This window comes from Chiloscyllium punctatum, chromosome 36, assembly GCF_047496795.1.
Source record: "Chiloscyllium punctatum isolate Juve2018m chromosome 36, sChiPun1.3, whole genome shotgun sequence".
NCBI lineage: Eukaryota > Metazoa > Chordata > Chondrichthyes > Orectolobiformes > Hemiscylliidae > Chiloscyllium > Chiloscyllium punctatum.
This window is the reverse complement of record NC_092774.1, coordinates 6,225,085-6,243,096: the sequence shown is the minus strand read 5'-3', so window position 1 is coordinate 6,243,096 and position 18,012 is coordinate 6,225,085. Positions and strand designations below refer to the sequence as shown.

At 44.9% G+C, this 18,012-nt stretch overlaps 1 protein-coding gene across 1 annotated transcript in view; it reads left to right on the top strand.

Moving 5' to 3' along the window:
* The first annotated feature begins 127 nt into the window (after window positions 1-127).
* LOC140461091 (uncharacterized) overlaps window positions 128-18,012 on the top strand; it is a 63,463-nt gene continuing 45,578 nt past the window's right edge. Inside the window, exons 1-3 of the mRNA XM_072555867.1 lie at window positions 128-512; window positions 3,475-3,584; window positions 14,857-15,938. Coding sequence (XP_072411968.1) covers window positions 14,948-15,938 — 991 coding nt within the window. The 5' untranslated portion in view covers window positions 128-512; window positions 3,475-3,584; window positions 14,857-14,947. The remainder of the gene's footprint in view (window positions 513-3,474; window positions 3,585-14,856; window positions 15,939-18,012) is intronic.

Genomic DNA, 18,012 nt, shown 5'->3' with positions numbered 1-18,012 from the left:
GGGCGAGACACGCAAGTTCCTGATTGACTGGCTGGGGGCGGGACGCTCGTGTTCCTGATTGGCTGTGGGCAGGACGCGCATGCGCATCTTCCCGATTGACCGTCTGGGGCGGGACGCGCATGCGCATGTTCCTGATTGACTGACTGCAAGTGGGGAATTTCCACAAACCGAGCTGAAACCCCAGGGACGTGTTTGTTTTGGATTTCTGCAACTGGACTGGCGGTGATTTTTATTTTCTTCTTTTCTGAATTCGTTTCGCAGAGTGTTAATTGCGAACGGAATCTGAAAACCATTTCTGACAGACAGCAGAGTGCAGCAGAGCAGCATCAGAGGAGAAGGAGGATCGACGTTTCGGGCACAAGCCCTTCTTCAGGAAAGCCCCTTCTGCTGCGCTTTTCCAGCAACACGTTTTTCAGCTCTGGTCCCCAGCATCTGCAGTCCTCGCTCTCTCCTGGTCAGCAGAGTGATCAAGGACCCGAATGTCATTGCCTCCCAGCTGTGGGAGGAAGCAGGTTGGTCTGTGCGAAGGTTATTCCAATGTGTTTGTAACTCTAGAAGCAGCAAGATGTTCAAATTCTTGGTGATGTTACACCCCCTGTGTGTTCAGTTGTGAGCCCTGCAGCTGAGGAAGGAGACATAGGCTCGAGCGAGGCACAGATTGATCCAAATAATGCCTCGTCTCTTTGCAAGAACTGTCATGTTTAGTCCCCCATCACCCACTCCTTGATTTTAACCTATAAATTTTTCATTCTACAGTACCTGCAAACTTCCGTTTAAATTCCTTATGCAAGTGGCAGATGAAGTTTAATTTATATAACTGCAAGGTGCTGCATTTTGGAAAAGCAAGACAGGGATAGGAGGAGTCCAGAACTAGAGGGCATAGGTTTAGGGTGAGAGGGGAAAGATATAAATGAAATCTAAGGGGCACCTTTTTCTCACAGAGGGTGGTGCATGTATGGAATGAGCTGCCAGATGAGTGGTGGAGGCTGGTATAATTGCACCTTTTAAAAGGCATCTGGATGGATATGTGAATAGGAAGGATTTTGATGATATGGGGAAGTGCTGTAAAATGGGGCTAAATTAGGTTAAGGTATCTGGTCGGCATGGATGAGTTGGACCAAAGGCTGTATTTACATGCTGTACTTCTCTCAGACTCTATGACTTGAATTCCAGCACCCTTTCAGGTGGAATGTTCCAGATACTGACAACTCTCTGTTGATCCTGAACATGTTGAAGTTCATGTTGAAAATGATTTGGAGGAGCCGGTGTTGGACTAGGGTGCACAGAGTTAAAAATCACACAACACCAGGTTATAGTCCAACAGGTTTAATTGGAAGCACACTAGCTTTCGGAGTGTCGTTCCTTCATCACCGAAGGAACTGCATTGGAACACTACTGAAGGCTGTGGTCAGAGTAGGTGTGAGCAGACACTTACATTGACAAGGCAGCACTGTGAATGCTGCTTAGCTCAATTAGAGTGCATTAGTGATGGGTGAAAGCAGATTGAGTTGAGATGGAGAAAGTGAAGCTGAAAGATTCTATCCGGTCAGTCTCAGTTTGGCCAATTTTGAGAGTGACACAATCCCATTGGAAATAGCCAATTGTTAAGTGATACTTGTAGAGTATATTTTTACTGTTTTTAAAGTACAGTATTCAGCGGATGTCCAGTTAGAAGTTTTTGATTACGTTTGAAATAAAGGCTCAATTAAGTTTTCTTCAAGGGTAGGATAATCTTGAGAGAAGACCGGACAAGGGAGCTCAGAACTCTGGTGTGGGAATGTTCCCATGTTGCACAATGTGTACAATAAGTAACGCTTCCAGTGTTCGAGATGGCTATGTATACAGGAAGTGTTAACATCTGCAAAAACTGGTTTTTCAGAGATGGAGCTGTGGGTGGACTAATTGTGGAGCACCTGCAATACTGAGAATATCATAGACAGCACAGTTAAGAGGATAAAGGTGAATGCATGTCTGGAGAAATGAACAAGACAAGGATTTAGCATCTTGAGGCCTGGGGACAGTTCCTGGGGAAGGTGAAGCCTGTACAAGCCTGACTGGTTGCCCCAGGCAGAATTGGATAAATCTCCTCATCAAAGCTTTTGCTAGTTCCATTGGTGAGGTTTTAAACTAGTGTGGCTAGCGGGATGGGAGCTGAAGTGCCACCTTAGATGTGTCAGACTCAGATCAGAAAATGGGAGATCGAATATTAGGAAGTATTGAAAGGGATGGGGAGAAAACAGGAACAGGGTTGAGTTGCAGATTGATAAAATGCCTCTCCTCCATTCCTGCCTCTTCGACCGATTGAGACAGTCATGTAGGATGGGAACAGTCCCTTCGGTCCAACTAAGTATGTTCCCAAACTAAGCTCGTCGCAGTTGCCTGCATTTGGCCGATATCCCTCAAAATGTATCCTGGTCATGTAATTATCCAAATGTCCTTTAAATGTTGTAACTGTACCTGCATCCATCACTTCCTCTGGCAGTTCATTCCACATGTGAACCACTGTTTTTAAAACAAAAATTGCATCTCACATCCTTTATAAAATTGTTTTCTTCATCTTAAATATATGCTCCTTTGGGTTTGAATGCTCCCATTTGAGGGAAAAGACCCTTGCTATTCATCTTGTTTATGCTCCTAATAATTTTGGAATCATCTGTAAAGTCACCCGTCTACCTCCGCCACACCATTGTAATAAAATTCCCACCCTATCGTTTTACCTTGAGCTCTCCATTCCTGGCAAATCCTGGTAAATGTTTTCTGAATCCTATCCAATTAGTAATATCCTTCCCACAGCAGGGTGACCAGAACTGTAGTTTTCTAAAAGGCCTTACCAGCGTCCCGTACAATCTCAACATGACGTCCCAACTCCTATACTCAATTAACTGAGCGATGAAGGCAAGCATTCTCGATGCCGCCTTAACCACCCTGTCTGTGACCCAAATTTCAATGACTTTTGTACCAGAAATCCGAGAACACTCTGATCTACAACACTACCCAAGGCCCTACCACGAATTGTATAAGTCCTGCCCTTGTTTGTTTTACCAAAAGGCAGTACCTCACATTTATCCAAATTAAACTGCACCTACCACTCCTCAGCCCATTGACCGAATAGATCAAGATTTCTTTGTAATCTTAGAGTGGACTGTGAAAAACGCTCTGTCTATCACCAATTCTGGAATCATTTGCAAACTTACTAATGATGCCTCATTGTTGGGGAGCATTAAATCTTGTGCTGAATCATTTGAAACAAAATAGCCAGGAGACGAGACCTTGAGCAACTAACTAGCTTTATCGTGGCCATGGGAAATCTATCTTCGATCAAAGAAGTCCAATGAAATAGAGTGTTACTGGTTATATAGGATATCACAAGCCCACTGCCCATTAACTGTGCAAACTAAGGGGTAGTTGTAAGGTCCATATATTTTCCAGACTTGCATTAATGACTACAAAACTAAATGTTATCTTTCATTGCAGGTTCAGCTAGGCAAAAACAACTGATAAGGGACATAGTGAAGCAATACATTATTCTATGAAGCAAAATTGTCTCAGGGGCCAGAGGAACAGAGACAGTCTGCAGTTGCAAGGTCAGTTTATCCTAACAGAATTCCTCAGCCAGGGCTCAAACGGCACTATGCTAGCAGGCTCCATTTTACTGCAAAGCTTGCTTTGTAACAAAAATGGCTTCCACACAGTTTTTGTGTCAGTTTTGGTCAGATTTTCTCACACTCGTACATTCTCATCCGAATTGTTTACGTCAATGAAAAGGAAAAAGTGCACACAGTATCAACACCTGTAGAACAACACTGGTCACAGGCCTTCAGTTCAAAATACAACCCTCCTTCACCGCACTCTATCTTCTATCATCAAGATAATTTTTGTATACAATTGGCACACATTCTTGAATCCCATGTGATCTAATTAGTCTACCATGTGGAAACTTGTCGAACGCTTTACTAAAGTCCATTTAAACCATGTCTGCTACTTTGCCTTCATTAATCATTTTGGTCAGTTCCTCCATGAACCTTCAATAAAGTTTGAGAGACATGGTTTAGAACATAGAAAAGTACAGCACAGAACAGGCCCTTTGGCCCACGATGTTGTGCCGAGATTTAATCCTAATGTAAAATATAGTAACTTAACCTACGTACCCCTCAACTCACTGCTATCCATGTGCATGTCCAGCAGTCGCTTAAATGTCCCCAGTAAATCTGCTTCCATCACCACAGCTGGCAACGCATTCCATGCATTCACAACTCTTTGCATAAAGTACCTACCTCTGACGTCTCCTTTATACCTTCCTCCTAATATTTTCAAACTATGACTTCTCGTACCAATCAGTCCTGCCCTGGGGAAAAGGACCTTACCATTAAGTGTATAAGTCCTGCTAAGATTTGCTTTCCCAAAATGTAGCACCTGGCATTTATCTGAATTTAACTGCATCTGCCACTTCTCAGCCCGTTGGCCCATCTGGTCCAGATCTTGTTGCAATCTGAGGTAACCCTCTTTGCTGTCCACTATACCTCCAATTTTGGTGTCATCTGCAAACTTACTAACTGTTCCTCTTATACTCGCATCCATATCATTTATGTAAATGACAAAAAGTAGAGGACCCAGCACCGAAACTTGTGGCACTCCACTGGTCACAGGCCTCCAGTCTGAAAAACAACCCTCCAACACCACCTCTGTCTTCTTCCTTTGAGCCAGTTCTGTATCCAAATGGCTAGTTCTCCCTGTATTCCATGATTTCTAACCTTGGTAACCAGTCTCCCATGGGGAACCTTGTCGAACACCTTACTGAAGTCCGTATAGATCACATCTACTGCTCTGCCCTCATCGATCTTCTTTGTTACTTCTTCAAAAAACTCAATCAAGTTTGTGAGACATGATTTCCCACGCACAAAGCCACGTTGACTATCCCTTATCAGTTCTTGCCTTTCCAAATACATGTACATCCTGTCCCTCAGGATTCCCTCCAACAACATGCCCGCCACCGCATTCTTTCCAAATCTTTGCTGATCACAGATATGAGACTGACTGGTCTATAATTGCCAGGGATTTCCCTATTACCCTTCTTGAAAAGAGTAACAACATTCGGCTCCTTCTAATCCTTCGGTACAACTCCTTTGGAGAGTGAGGAGGCAAAGATCCTCGCCAGCAGCTTAGCAACCTCCTTTCTCGCTTCCTGGAGCAGCCTAGGTCTGGCCCTGGAAACTTATCAATCTTAATGTTTTCCAAAATTTCTCGCACTTCAACTTCAAATCTTGATCTGGTCAAGACTATATCCCAGCTCCTATTAAGTTTTCATTTTCAACAAGTTCCCTTTCCTTGGTGAAAACCGAAGCAAAAAACTCACTTAGGGCTTCCCCTATCTGCTTAGACTCCATGCACAAGTTCCCTACGCTGCACAAGTTCCCTACGCTATTCCTGATCGGCCCTACCTTCTCCCTGATCATTCTCTTATTTCTCACGTATGAGTAAAATGCTTTTGGGTTCTCCCTAATCCTCCTTGTCATGCCTTTCTCTTGCCCCCTCCTGGCTCTCCTCAGTCCAATTCTGAGCTCCTTTCTAGCTAGCCTGTAATCCTGTAAAGCTATGCTAGATCCTCGCTTCCTCCACCTTAGGTAAGCTGACTTCTTTTTAACGAGAAGTTCCTCTGTTCTCGTCATCCAAGTTTCCGTAATCTTACCCCTTCTTACCTGTCTCAGAGGAACAAATTTGTGCATCACTCGCAACAACTGCTCCTTAAATAGTCTCCCATATGTCTGCTGTGCCCTTCCTGTGGAACAATTGCTCCCAGTCTGTACTTCCCAACTCCTGTCTGATAGCGTCATAATTCCCTTTTCCCCAATTAAGTATCTTCCTTTGGTAATTGCTCCTTTCACGCTCTAAGGCTATGCTAAATGTGAGGCAATTGGGATCACTTTCACCAAAGTGCTCTCCCACCGTGAGGTCTGACACCTGTTCTGGCTCGTTGCAGAGCACCAAATCCAAAATGGTGTCTCCCCTCGTCGGTCTGTCTACATACTGAGTAAGGAAACCCTCCTGAACACACCTGATAAAAACGGCTGCATCCAAGCCATGTGCACTTAGGAGGTTCCAGTCGATATTGGGAAAGTTGAGATCACCCATTACAACAACCCTGCTACTTTTGCATTTTTCCAGAATCTGCTCACCTATGAGATCTTCAATCTCTCTACAACTATTAGGTGGTCTGCTCCCTTGCTGTTCCTAACTTCCACCCATACTGACTCAGTAGACAAACCTTCCTCAACAACCTTTGTTTCTGGAGCTGTGATGCACTCTCTGATTAGCAATGCTACACTATTTTCCTCTTTTTCCACCCTCCCTGTTCTTTCTATATGTTCTAAACCCTGGAACATCAAGCAACCATTCCGACCTCTCTGAAAGCCACATCTGTTATGGCCACAACATCATAGCCCCAAGTACTGATCCATGCTCTAAGGTCGTCACTCTTATTTCGGACATTCCTTGCATTAAAGCAGACACACTTTAACCAATCCCTTTGTTTCATCGCGTGAGAAACCTTCCTGATAGATTCAATATATCCTGTCACTGTCCCGTCTGCAACTGATCCCGTCTCAGACATGTGGCTTTGATTCCCACTCCCCTGCCAAACTAGTTTAAATCCTCCTGAATCTCATGAGCAACTAACCCACCCAGGACATTTGTGCCCTTCCAGTTCAGGTGCAACCCATCCTTCATGTTCAGGTCCCACTTCCCCAGAAGGTATCCCAACGGTCTATGTATCTGAAGCCCTTCCTCCTGCACCAGCCTCGCAGCCACGTGTTTAGCTGCATTCGCTGACTGTTCCTCATCTCACTATCTCATGGCACTGGTAGCAAACCTGAGATCACTACTCTATTTGTCCTGCTCTTCACCTTCCAACCTAACTCTCTGTAGTCACTTTTCAGATCCTCGATCCCTTTCCTGGCTATATCATTGGTGCCAATATGTACCACGATTTCTGGCTGCTCGCCCTCCCCCTTCGGAATCTTGTAAACCCGATCGGCAACATCCCGGACCCTGGCACCACGGAGGCAACGTACCTTCCGGGAGTCCAGTTCCTGACCACAAAATTCTCCTGTCAATCCGTCTAACTCTTGAGTCCCCTACCACGAGGTTTTCTATTTTCTCCCACCCCCACCGCCTCTGAGCCACAGTGCCAACAGAGACGTGACAACTATGGCTTTCCCCGGTAGGCTGTCCCCAAGCAAAAAGCCGTGCTGACTAGCCTCAATCAGACCTTGCCTCTCCAAGTTGATGTAAGTTCCCTCTTTCAGAATCTCCTCCAAAAATGTACCCACCGCTCTTGTCAGACTGACAGGTCTACAGTTCCCAGGCTTCTCCTTTATTAAATAAAGGTGCAATATTACTCACCCCTCAGTCCTCTGGCACCTTATCCACGGTGATAGATGATATACTAAGGGCCCTGCAATTCCCTTCCCAGAGATTTATCCACCATTGTTTACAAGAACGCTTACCACTTCCTGTTCTTTAACATGAACTGTCTTCAGAGCAGCAATATTTATTTCCCTGAGTTTTCCAGCCTCCATTTTTTTCTGCTCAGTAAAAACTGACACAAAATATTAATTTGTTATCTCTCCCATCTCCTGAGGTTCAAAGGCTACTTAACCTCGTTGACCTTTAATGGACCCTATTTCCTCTGGTATTGCTTTTTTGCTCTCTGAGGGTCAACCAGAGATTTTAAAATGCTTTTGAGGTTCTGCTTTTTAACTTTCTACCTAATCTCCCAGATTCACTCTGCAAATCCTTAACTCTTTCAATAGCTATGCCACTCTTACCAATGTGTGCAACAACTTTGGGCCCCTCACTCTCCTTTGACAATATGCTTCAATTATTTAATGACCTTCGCACCAGGAAGTAATGTACTGTCGGAACATAAAAACTAGGAGCAGATGTAGGCTATCCAGCACTTTGAGCCTACTCTGCCATTCAATAAGATCATGGCTGATTTTTACATGGACTTAGATCCACTTACCTGCGCTCTCACTGTATCCCTTCATTGCTTTATTGTTCAGTAAAAATCTACCTCAGCTTAAAAAATGTTTACTGAAGTAGCTTCGACTACTTCACTGGGCAGGCAATTCCATGGATTGATGACTCTGGGTGAAGAAGTTTCTTCTTAATTCAGTCCTAAATCTGCTCCCACTAATGTTGAGGCTCTGCCCTCTTGTCCTAGTTTCACCTGCCAGTGGAAACATCCTCTCTGGAACATAGAACATAGAACAATACAGCACAGAACAGGCCCTTCGGCCCACGATGTTGTGCCGAACTTCTATCCTAGATTAAGCACCCATCCATGTACCTATCCAAATGCCGCTTAAAGGTCGCCAATGATTCTGACTCTACCACTCCCACGGGCAGCGCATTCCATGCCCCCACCACTCTCTGGGTAAAGAACCCACCCCTGACATCTCCCCTATACCTTCTACCCTTCACCTTAAATTTATGTCCCCTTGTAACACTCTGTTGTACCCAGGGGAAAAGTTTCTGACTGTCTACTCTATCTATTCCTCTGATCATCTTATAAACCTCTATCAAGTCACCCCTCATCCTTCGCCGTTCCAACGAGAAAAGGCCTAGAACTCTCAACCTATCCTCGTACGACCTATTCTCCATTCCAGGCAACATCCTGGTAAATCTTCTCTGCACCCTCTCCAAAGCTTCCACAACTTTCCTAAAGTGAGGCAACCAGAACTGCATACAGTACTCCAAATGTGACCTAACCAAAGTGCTGTACAGCTGCAACATCACCTCACGACTCTTGAATTCAATCCCTCTGCTAATGAACGATAATACACCATAGGCCTTCTTACAAACTCTATCCACCTGAGTGGCAACTTTCAAAGATCTATGTACATAGACCCCAAGATCCCTCTGTTCCTCCACCTGACTAAGAACCCTACCATTAACCCTGTATTCCGCATTCTTATTTGTTCTTCCAAAATGGACAACCTCACACTTGGCAGGGTTGAACTCCATCTGCCACTCCTCAGCCCAGCTCTGCATCATATCTAAGTCCCTTTGCAAATGACAAATGCCCTCCTCACTGTCCACAACTCCACCTATCTTCGTATCATCTGCAAATTTACTGACCCACCCTTCGACTCCCTCATCCAAGTCATTAATAAAAATTACAAACAGCAGAGGACCCAGAAATGATCCCTGCAGAACTCCACTTGTAACTGGGCTCCAGGCTGAATATTTACCATCTACCACCACTCTCTGACTTCGACCGGTTAGCCAGTTTTCGATCCAATTGGCCAAATTTCCCTCTATCCCATGCCTCCTGACTTTCCGCATAAGCCTACCATGGGGAACCTTATCAAATGCCTTACTAAAATCCATGTACACTTCATCCACTGCTCTACCCTCATCCACATGCTTGGTCACCTCCTCGAAGAATTCAATAAGACTTGTAAGGCAAGACCTACCCTTCACTAATCCGTGCTGGCTGTCCCTAATCAAGCAGTGTCTTTCCAGATACTCATAAATCCTATCCCTCAGTACCCTTTCCATTACTTTGCCTACCACAGAAGTAAGACTAACTGGCCTGTAATTCCCGGGGTTATCCCTATTCCCTTTTTTGAACAGGGGCACAACATTCGGTACTCTCCAGTCCCCTGGTACCACCCCCGTTGACAGTGAAGACGAGAAGATCATTGCCAACGGTACTGCAATTTCCTCTCTTGCTTCCCACATAATCCGAGGATATATCCCGTCAGGCCCGGGGGACTTGTCTATCCTCAAGTTGTTCAAAATGTCCAACACATCTTCCTTCCGAACAAGTATCTCTTCGAGCTTACCAGTCCGTTTCACACTCTCCTCTTCAACAATACGGTCCCTCTCGTTTGTACATACTGAAGAGAAGTACTTTTTCAAGACCTCTCCTATCTCTTCCGACTCAATACACAATCTCCCACTACTGTCCTTGATCGGACCTACCCTCGTTCTCGTCATTCTCAGGTTTCTCACATACGCATAAAATGCCTTGGGGTTATCCTTGATCCTATCCGCCAAGGATTTTCCATGCCCTCTCTTAGCTCTTCTAATCCCTTTCTTCAGGTCCCTTCTGGCTATCCTGTATCCCTCCACTGCTCTGTCTGAACCCTGTTTCCTCAACCTTATGTAAGCCTCCTTCTTCCTCTTTACTAGACATTCAACCTCCCTCGTCAACCAAGGCTCCCTCACACGACCATTTCTTTCCTGCCTGATAGGTACATACATATCAAGGACACGTCGTATCTGCTCCTTGAAAAAGTTCCACATTTCCACTACATCCTTCCCTGACAGCCTATGCTCCCAACTTACGCGCCTCAAATCCTGTCTTACAGCATCGTAATTTCCCTTCCCCCAATTGTAAAATCTACCTTGTTGTGCGCACCTATCTCTCTCCCTAACCAAGGTGAAAGTCACAGAATTGTGGTCACCATCACCAAAATGTTCACCCACTAACAAGCCCATCACTTGTCCCGGTTCATTACCGAGTACCAAATCCAATATGGCCTCCCCTCTGGTTGGACAATCTACATATTGAGTTAGAAAAGCTTCCTGGACACACTGCACAAACACCGCCCCATCCAATCTACTTGATCTAAAGAGCTTCCAATCAATATTTGGGAAGTTGAAGGCGCCCATGACTACGACCCTGTGGCTTCTGCACCTTTCCAAAATCTGTTTCCCAATCTGTTTCTCCACATCTCTGCTGCTATTTGGGGGCCTATAGTAAACATCCAACAAGGTGACTGCACCTTTCCTATTTCTGACTTCAGCCCATACTACCTCCAAAGGCAGATCCCCCTCAAACTTCCTTTCTGCAGCTGTTATACTATTTCTAATTAGCAATGCCACCCCCCCCCCTCCTTTTTTACCACCCTCCCTAATCTTACTGAAACATCTGTAAGCAGGAACCTCCAACAGCCATTCCTGTCCCTCATCTATCCATGTTTCCGTGATGGCCACAACATCGTAGTCCCAGGTACCGATCGACGCCTTAAGTTCACCCACCTTATTTCTGATACTCCTTGCGTTGAAGTATACGCACTTGAGCCCATCTCTGTGTCAGCAAGTATTCCCTGTCAGTGCTACCTTCTCCACAGCCTCCCTACAGTCTTGGACATCCTGACACACAGCTAGCTTACTTGCCGGACTACAAGTCCGGATCCCATTCCCCTGCCAAATTAGTTTAACCTCCCCCGAAGAGTGCTAGCAAACCTACACCCCAAGATATTGGTGCCCTTCTTGTTCAGGTGCAACCCGTCCTGTTTGTACAGGTCCCACCTTCCCCAGAATGCAGTCCAATTGTCCAAATACCTGAAGCCCTCCCTCCTACACCATCCTTGCAGTCACGTGTTCAACTGCACTCTCTCCCTATTCCTTGCCTCACTGTCACGTGGCACCGGCAACAACCCAGAGATGATGACTCTGTCTGTCCTAGCTTTTAGCTTCCAGCCTAACTCCTTGAGCTCTTGAATGACCTCCCCACCTCTCTTCCTACCTATGTCGTTGGTGCCAATGTGTACCACGACTTCTGGCTGCACACCCTCCCCCTTAAGGATTCTGAAGACGCGGTCCGAGACGTCTTGGACCCTGGCACCCGGGAGGCAACAAACCATCCGAGAGTCTCGCCCATGTCCACAGAACCGCCTGTCCATCCCTCTAACTAGAGAGTCTCCTATAACTAGCGCTCTCCTCCTCTCCCCCTTTTCCCTTCTGAGTCTCAGAGCCAGACCTCACGCCACAGACCCCTTCACTGCAGCTTACATCTGCAAGGCTGTCCCCCCCAACAGTTTCCAAAGCTGTTCGCTTTTACTCGGCCGCTGCTCCCACTCAAATGACCTTTGGTGTTAAAGGGTGAGTATTTATACTCCCTGTTCTCCTTCCCGGCTGCCCCTCTGCTTGCCGTCACTTCCTCTGCTGCTCCCGCTCTTTCTGTGAAGAGAGAGAGAAAGAAAACACTGCTGCCCGCTACAGGTAAGTAATTTTAAAACAAACTGTCTTACTTAGCTGTAGTCTCCCGGGTTCACTTTTACTTGGCCGCTGCTCCCACTCTACTTTGATGTAATCTATTCTATCCATAATTTTATATGTTTTGACAAAATCCATCCCCCCCCCAGCATTCTTCTGAATTCCAATGAATATAATGCCAGTCTACTCAGTCTGTCCCCATAAGTCAACCCTCTCAACTCCATAGTGAACCTCCTCTGCACTCCCTCCAGTGCCAGTACATGCTTTCTCAAGTTAGGAGACTAAAACTGCACACAGTACTCCAAGTGTGGCCTTGCCTTGCAACATAAACTCAATCCCTTTACCAATGAAAGACAAAATTCCATTTGCCTTCCTAATTACTGTTGTACCTGCAGACCAACCTTCTGTGATTCATGCACAAGGACACCCAGGGTCCCTCTGCATAGCAGCACACTGCAACTTTTTACCATTCAAGTAATATTCCTTTTTACTGTTACTCCGACCGAAATGTATGACTTTACATTTATTAACATTGTACTCCATCCGTCAGATGTTTGCCCACTCACTCAATGTATCTATGTTCCTCTGCCAAGTTTCACAGCCCTCTGCACACTTAGCTCTGCCACTCGTCTTAGTGTCATCTGCAAACTTTGATCCCCTTCCTGTGGTCCCAAACTCCAACTCATCGATATAAATTGTAAGGAGTTGCAGTTCCAACATCAATCTGTGAGGCACACCAGTAGTCACTGATTGCCAGCCAGAATAACACTCATTTATCCAAACTCTTTGCTTCCTGTTAGTCAACCAATTCACTATCCATGCTAATACTTTGCCTGTAATGCCATGCATCCTTATCTTATGCAGCAGCCTCATGTGCGGCATCTTATCGAAGGCTTTTGGAAATCTAAGTACACCACATCCACTGGGTCTCCGTTGTCCACCTTTATTGTAATGCCTTCAGAGAATTTCAAAAGATTTTTACAGGCATTAGTTATTTCTTTGTTTATTGCCTGCCCCAATGTGATGATGTTATTTGGTGGCCTGTAGACTATGCCGACCAGTGACGTTTTCCTCTTAGAATTTTTAATTTCCACCCAAATGGATTCAGACTCATTCTCCATAGAACCTATATCATTTCGCAGCACCACCCTGATATCGTCCTTGAATATCAGAGCTATACCACCTCCTTTACCTTCCTGTCTGCCCTTCTGAATAGTCTGGTACCCCTGGATATTTAACTCCCAGTCGTGACTATCCTGGAACCATGTCTCCGTATTGGTCTCCAAATCCTATTCATTTGCAATGATTTGTGCCGTTAACCCTTCAATCTTGTTACGAGTGCTGTGAGCATCCTGTTAAAGTGCCTTTATGCTCACTTTCTTACCCTCATGATTTCCAACATCTCAAATAATATCTCCTGAGTTATCCTTCCTTTTTTGATTCTTTCATAGTCAGATAGTTGGTTACTGTCATGAACGGTAAGAAACTCATTCACAAGTCTGCTGTGGTTATTCCCCCCCCCCCTCAAACAGATATTCCATTTTGGGCACTGTTGAAGGAGATGATTTGTGCCATTAACTCAATCTTGTCACAGATGTTACAAGCATTCAGATAAAGTGCCTCTTTGCTACCTTTTCTTACCCTCGTGATTCAAGCTCATGGCTGCAAAATCTGTGCCCCTGACTGGACAGTCCCCTGTAACAATAATTCTTTTATCTCTTGGAAAAACCTTGCTGAACATAAGATTCATTCTTCGCGCCCAAGATCTGACTGCCTCCTGAGAACTGTCCCTTTCAACAGTATCCAAAATGGAATATCTGTTTGAAGGAGGAATAACCACAGCAGACTTCTGAATTACTTTCTTACCTTTCATGACAGCCACTAACTATCTGACTGATCCTGCTATATAACCACTTGTCTGAATCTACTGACTATCACACTGTCTCATGTATGCTCTGTGACATTAGGATTGAAAAGAAGAAACTCTTTAAAGAACCTTGTGTGTATTTTTTTTAAACAAACCCTTCCTAACCGACAGAACTTAATCTTGAGCATGTGAAAGAGAAAGAACGTTAAACATTTAAAATTTTTAAAATAGTCAGGCCCTTAGCTGAAACCCACATGAACTGGAAAAAAAGCTTCCTCCTCAAGTCTGCTATCTGTGAAAACAGAGGGGGAAAAAAAATCTATCTCCAGAGCTGTCAAACAGACACGTGGACAGACCTTTTCTACAATCTCAAGTCATTTTTATCGTCACATTGTTTTTCGAATAAACAGAAAATAAAATCTCTCTCCAGAGCCATCGACACTCAACAACACATAGAACTACCTCTCCCCGCACTCCACGTGGGAGAAAAAAATTCCTCTGCATTATTTTCCTTCGCTTTTTATTTGAATATAAAAGCTGAAAAACTAATTTTGAGCTTCTGCTATTACAAAAACCAGAGGAACTTCACAAGAAAAGCCTGCAGTTCAGGAGTAGCTGCAAGATCCATGTGACTTTCCTTCCACCTTTTTTGTTTTCTCTCTCTCTCTGTAATTTTGTGTAAGCACGGACTGCTTCCCTTCCCTGAAGGCATTTAGGAACCAGTTCAGTTTTCGTGATAAACCACCAGTTTCTCCAAATGTTGGCTCCACAATTTAGCAAATTAACTTCTAAGTTTCACAACCTGTGTATGTTCTTCTGATTTCTTTCTCTCTCTCCCTCTCTCTCTCTCTCTCTCTCTCTCTCTCTCTCTCTCCCTACTTTTATTTTCAACTAAAAGTTTAATTTGCAGTTAGAGATCTCGAATGAAGCCACATCCAGTTCTGACAGTCACTCTGTTTATCTCGATCTATTTACCTCAGGATCTTGAACACGGAAGGAAAAAGCACCATTTCCACTAGGGAGAAACACGTATCATCTGTGCGCGGAAAGGTCCTGGAAGATTAATCTGAAATGTCCGTACGTCAGCGCAGTCACACTGGGGAGAGACTGTGTAAATGTGGGGATTGTGGGAAGGGATTTATTTACCCATCCCAGCTGAAAATTCACCAACGCAGCCACACGGGGGAGAAACCATTCACCTGCTCTGATTGTGGGATGGGATTTGCGCTCTCCTCCAACCTGCTCAAACACCGGCGGGTTCACACTGGAGAGAGGCCCTTCACTTGCTCTGTGTGTGGGATGGGATTCACTCAGACAACTCACCTGCTGAAACACCAGCTCGTTCACACTGGAGAGAGACCGTTCACTTGCTCCACGTGTGGAAAAGGATTCACTTTGTCGTCCAGCCTACTAATACATCAGCGAATTCACAATGGGGAGAGGCCATTCACTTGCTCCACGTGTGGTAAAGGATTCACTTTGTCGTCGAGCTTGCTGAGACACCAGCGTGTTCACACTGGAGAGAAGCCATTCACTTGCTCTGTGTGTGGGAAAGGATTCACTCAGTCATCCTACCTGTTGGAACACCAGCGGGTTCACACGACAGAGAGACCTTTCACCTGTTCTGAATGTGGGAAAGGATTCACTCGCTCGTCTAAACTACTGGTACACCAGCGAGTTCACACCGGAGAGAAGCCGTTCACCTGTTCGGAATGTGGGAGGGGATTTACTCACTCCTCAAACCTGCTGAGACACCAGCGGGTTCACACCGGGGAGAGGCCATTCGCCTGTTCGGAGTGTGGGAAAGCATTCACTCAGACCATTCACCTCCTGATACACCAGCGAATTCACACTGGAGAGAAGCCATTCACCTGTTCTGCGTGTGGAAAAGGCTTTGCTGACTCCACCTCCCTGCTGATACACCAGCGAGTTCACACTGGGGAGAGGCCATTCATTTGCTCCTTGTGCGGCAGGCGATTCACTCGGTCATCCAAACTGTTAACGCACCAGCAAATCCATAAAAAAACAACCACAGTTGAAGGATTTTGCTCGAGCTCAAAGTAAGGAATGAACTGTGGTCTTTGGGCTATTTCTACTGCTGTTATTAACCCCTGCTCAATTAAAGCTGCTGAATTTGTAAATAAAATGTTCATAGCAGTTGTATCCCTGTAGTGTAGGTCTGGGTAATGTTTGTTAACTGAGTACAGAGTGTCCATCTACACGGTATATGAAAAGTGGTTCATCAGAACTGGTTAACCAATGAGTTCCCAAGTAACTGGAGGAATTGATTCATAATGCTACGGTGGCTCAGTAGCTCACACTGCTGTCCCAAAGCCCCAGGGACCTGGGTTCAATTCCAGCCATGGGCATCTGCCTGTGTGGAGTTTCCACATTCTCCCAGTATCTGTGTGGGTTTCCCCGGGTGCTCCGTCCGGTTTCCTCCCACAACCCAAAGATGTGTGGGTTAGGTGAATTGGCCATGCTGAATTGCTCATGGTGTTCAGTGATGTGTCGGCTAGGTGCATTAGTCAGTGGTAAATATAGTGGTTTCAGAGGGTTACTCTTCACCGGGTCAGTGTGGACTTGTTGGGCCAAAGGGCCTGTTTCCACACACTGTAGGGATTTTAATTCTAAAATCCATACCATGTTCTCTGGGCCTGTTTCTGATGTTTGTAAACAGCACATGTCCTTTTACATATTTGCAAGAAAAGTGATACGGATCAGTTTTTTTTTCTTGTTAAGCTAGTGTACATGAACTCTTTACCTTATTGCTAAAACAGTCTCAAATACTTTGAAAGGCTGTCCATCTCCCCTGTTTCCTCCATCCTTACCTCCGACAAGTGTGGGGATCTCCTGGAGTTTTTTTTTGTCACTCAGAATGGGATAATCAGTATGCTTCCCGTGAGCACAAAGAAATGTGGAAGCTGGAGTTCAAAACAAAAACCAACAGAAATTCTCCAGTTACTTGGGAACTCATTGGTCAACCAGTTCTGATGAAAAGTTCAGCAGCTTCCTCAGAGGAAAGGTTTTTGGACCTGAAATGTTAACTCTGATTTCTCTTCACAGATGCTGCCAGACCTGTTGAGCTTCTCTGGTAATTTCTGTTTTATTCCTCCCTGTTTCTGCCCTGGGATGAACTTCATCGTTCACAGTGAATGGTGCAGTATCACTGGGCACAGAGGCTGGTGGCCATTCAGTCCATTGGAACTGTAGTGTATCACTCCAGATTTACTGTGAATCTACCCCAACTCCCTGACCCGCAGTCCTCCAAATCTGTGTTCCTTTCTTTCTCTTTCCTCGGGCTCTGTCTCCATTCATCAGCCTCCCTTCCCCCACATTAATCGACATACATAGTACCATTTCCTAGCTACCTTCCACTCTGACAAAGGGTCACTGGACCTGAAACCTGACCTCTGTTTTTGTGTCACAGATGCAGCCAGACTTGCAAAGTTTCTCCAGTGATGTATTTGTTTCAGAACTCCAGCCTCTGCAGGTTTTTTTTTGTGTGGATAATGTGGCCTCGAAACGTTTGCCTATTAAGTGACATTCCAAACCGGTATTCAGAATGCCAGTTAAATCTGCTTGCACTTATCATTGAGTCTTTTCCAGCTTCCCTGAACTTTGCTGAGTAAAATTAGCTCCATGTCTTTATATTACGTTATGTGCTAATTATCTGAAAGCTGAATTTTGTGGTTACCAAACATTCTACCAGTGTAAATAATTTCTCCATCTCTGCACATGACATCTTCGAGGAATAAACCTATAATGACGAAATAATTGCTTAACCTTCCCATATCCAAAGAAAATTATCCAAGCTTGTGCAAGCACGCCATATATCTAAAAACCACCATTTTTCTTCATTTGTGTGATCTGCTCTTCATTGCATAGATCTGTATTTATTGCTTGTCTTTTCTCCCATGAAGAGGTGATGGTTAGCTGCAGCTTGAAATGTTGCAGTACCTGTTATGTAGATATGCCCATAGTGTGGTCAGGAAGGGTGTTTTGGAATTTTTCCCCATGGCAGGGAGTTAATTGCAATATATAATGACAATGGCCTCGTGTTATCACTAGGTTCCTAATCCAGAAATTTAGATTGAAGCAATTGTAACAGTAAAGATATTTGAAATTTTTTACGG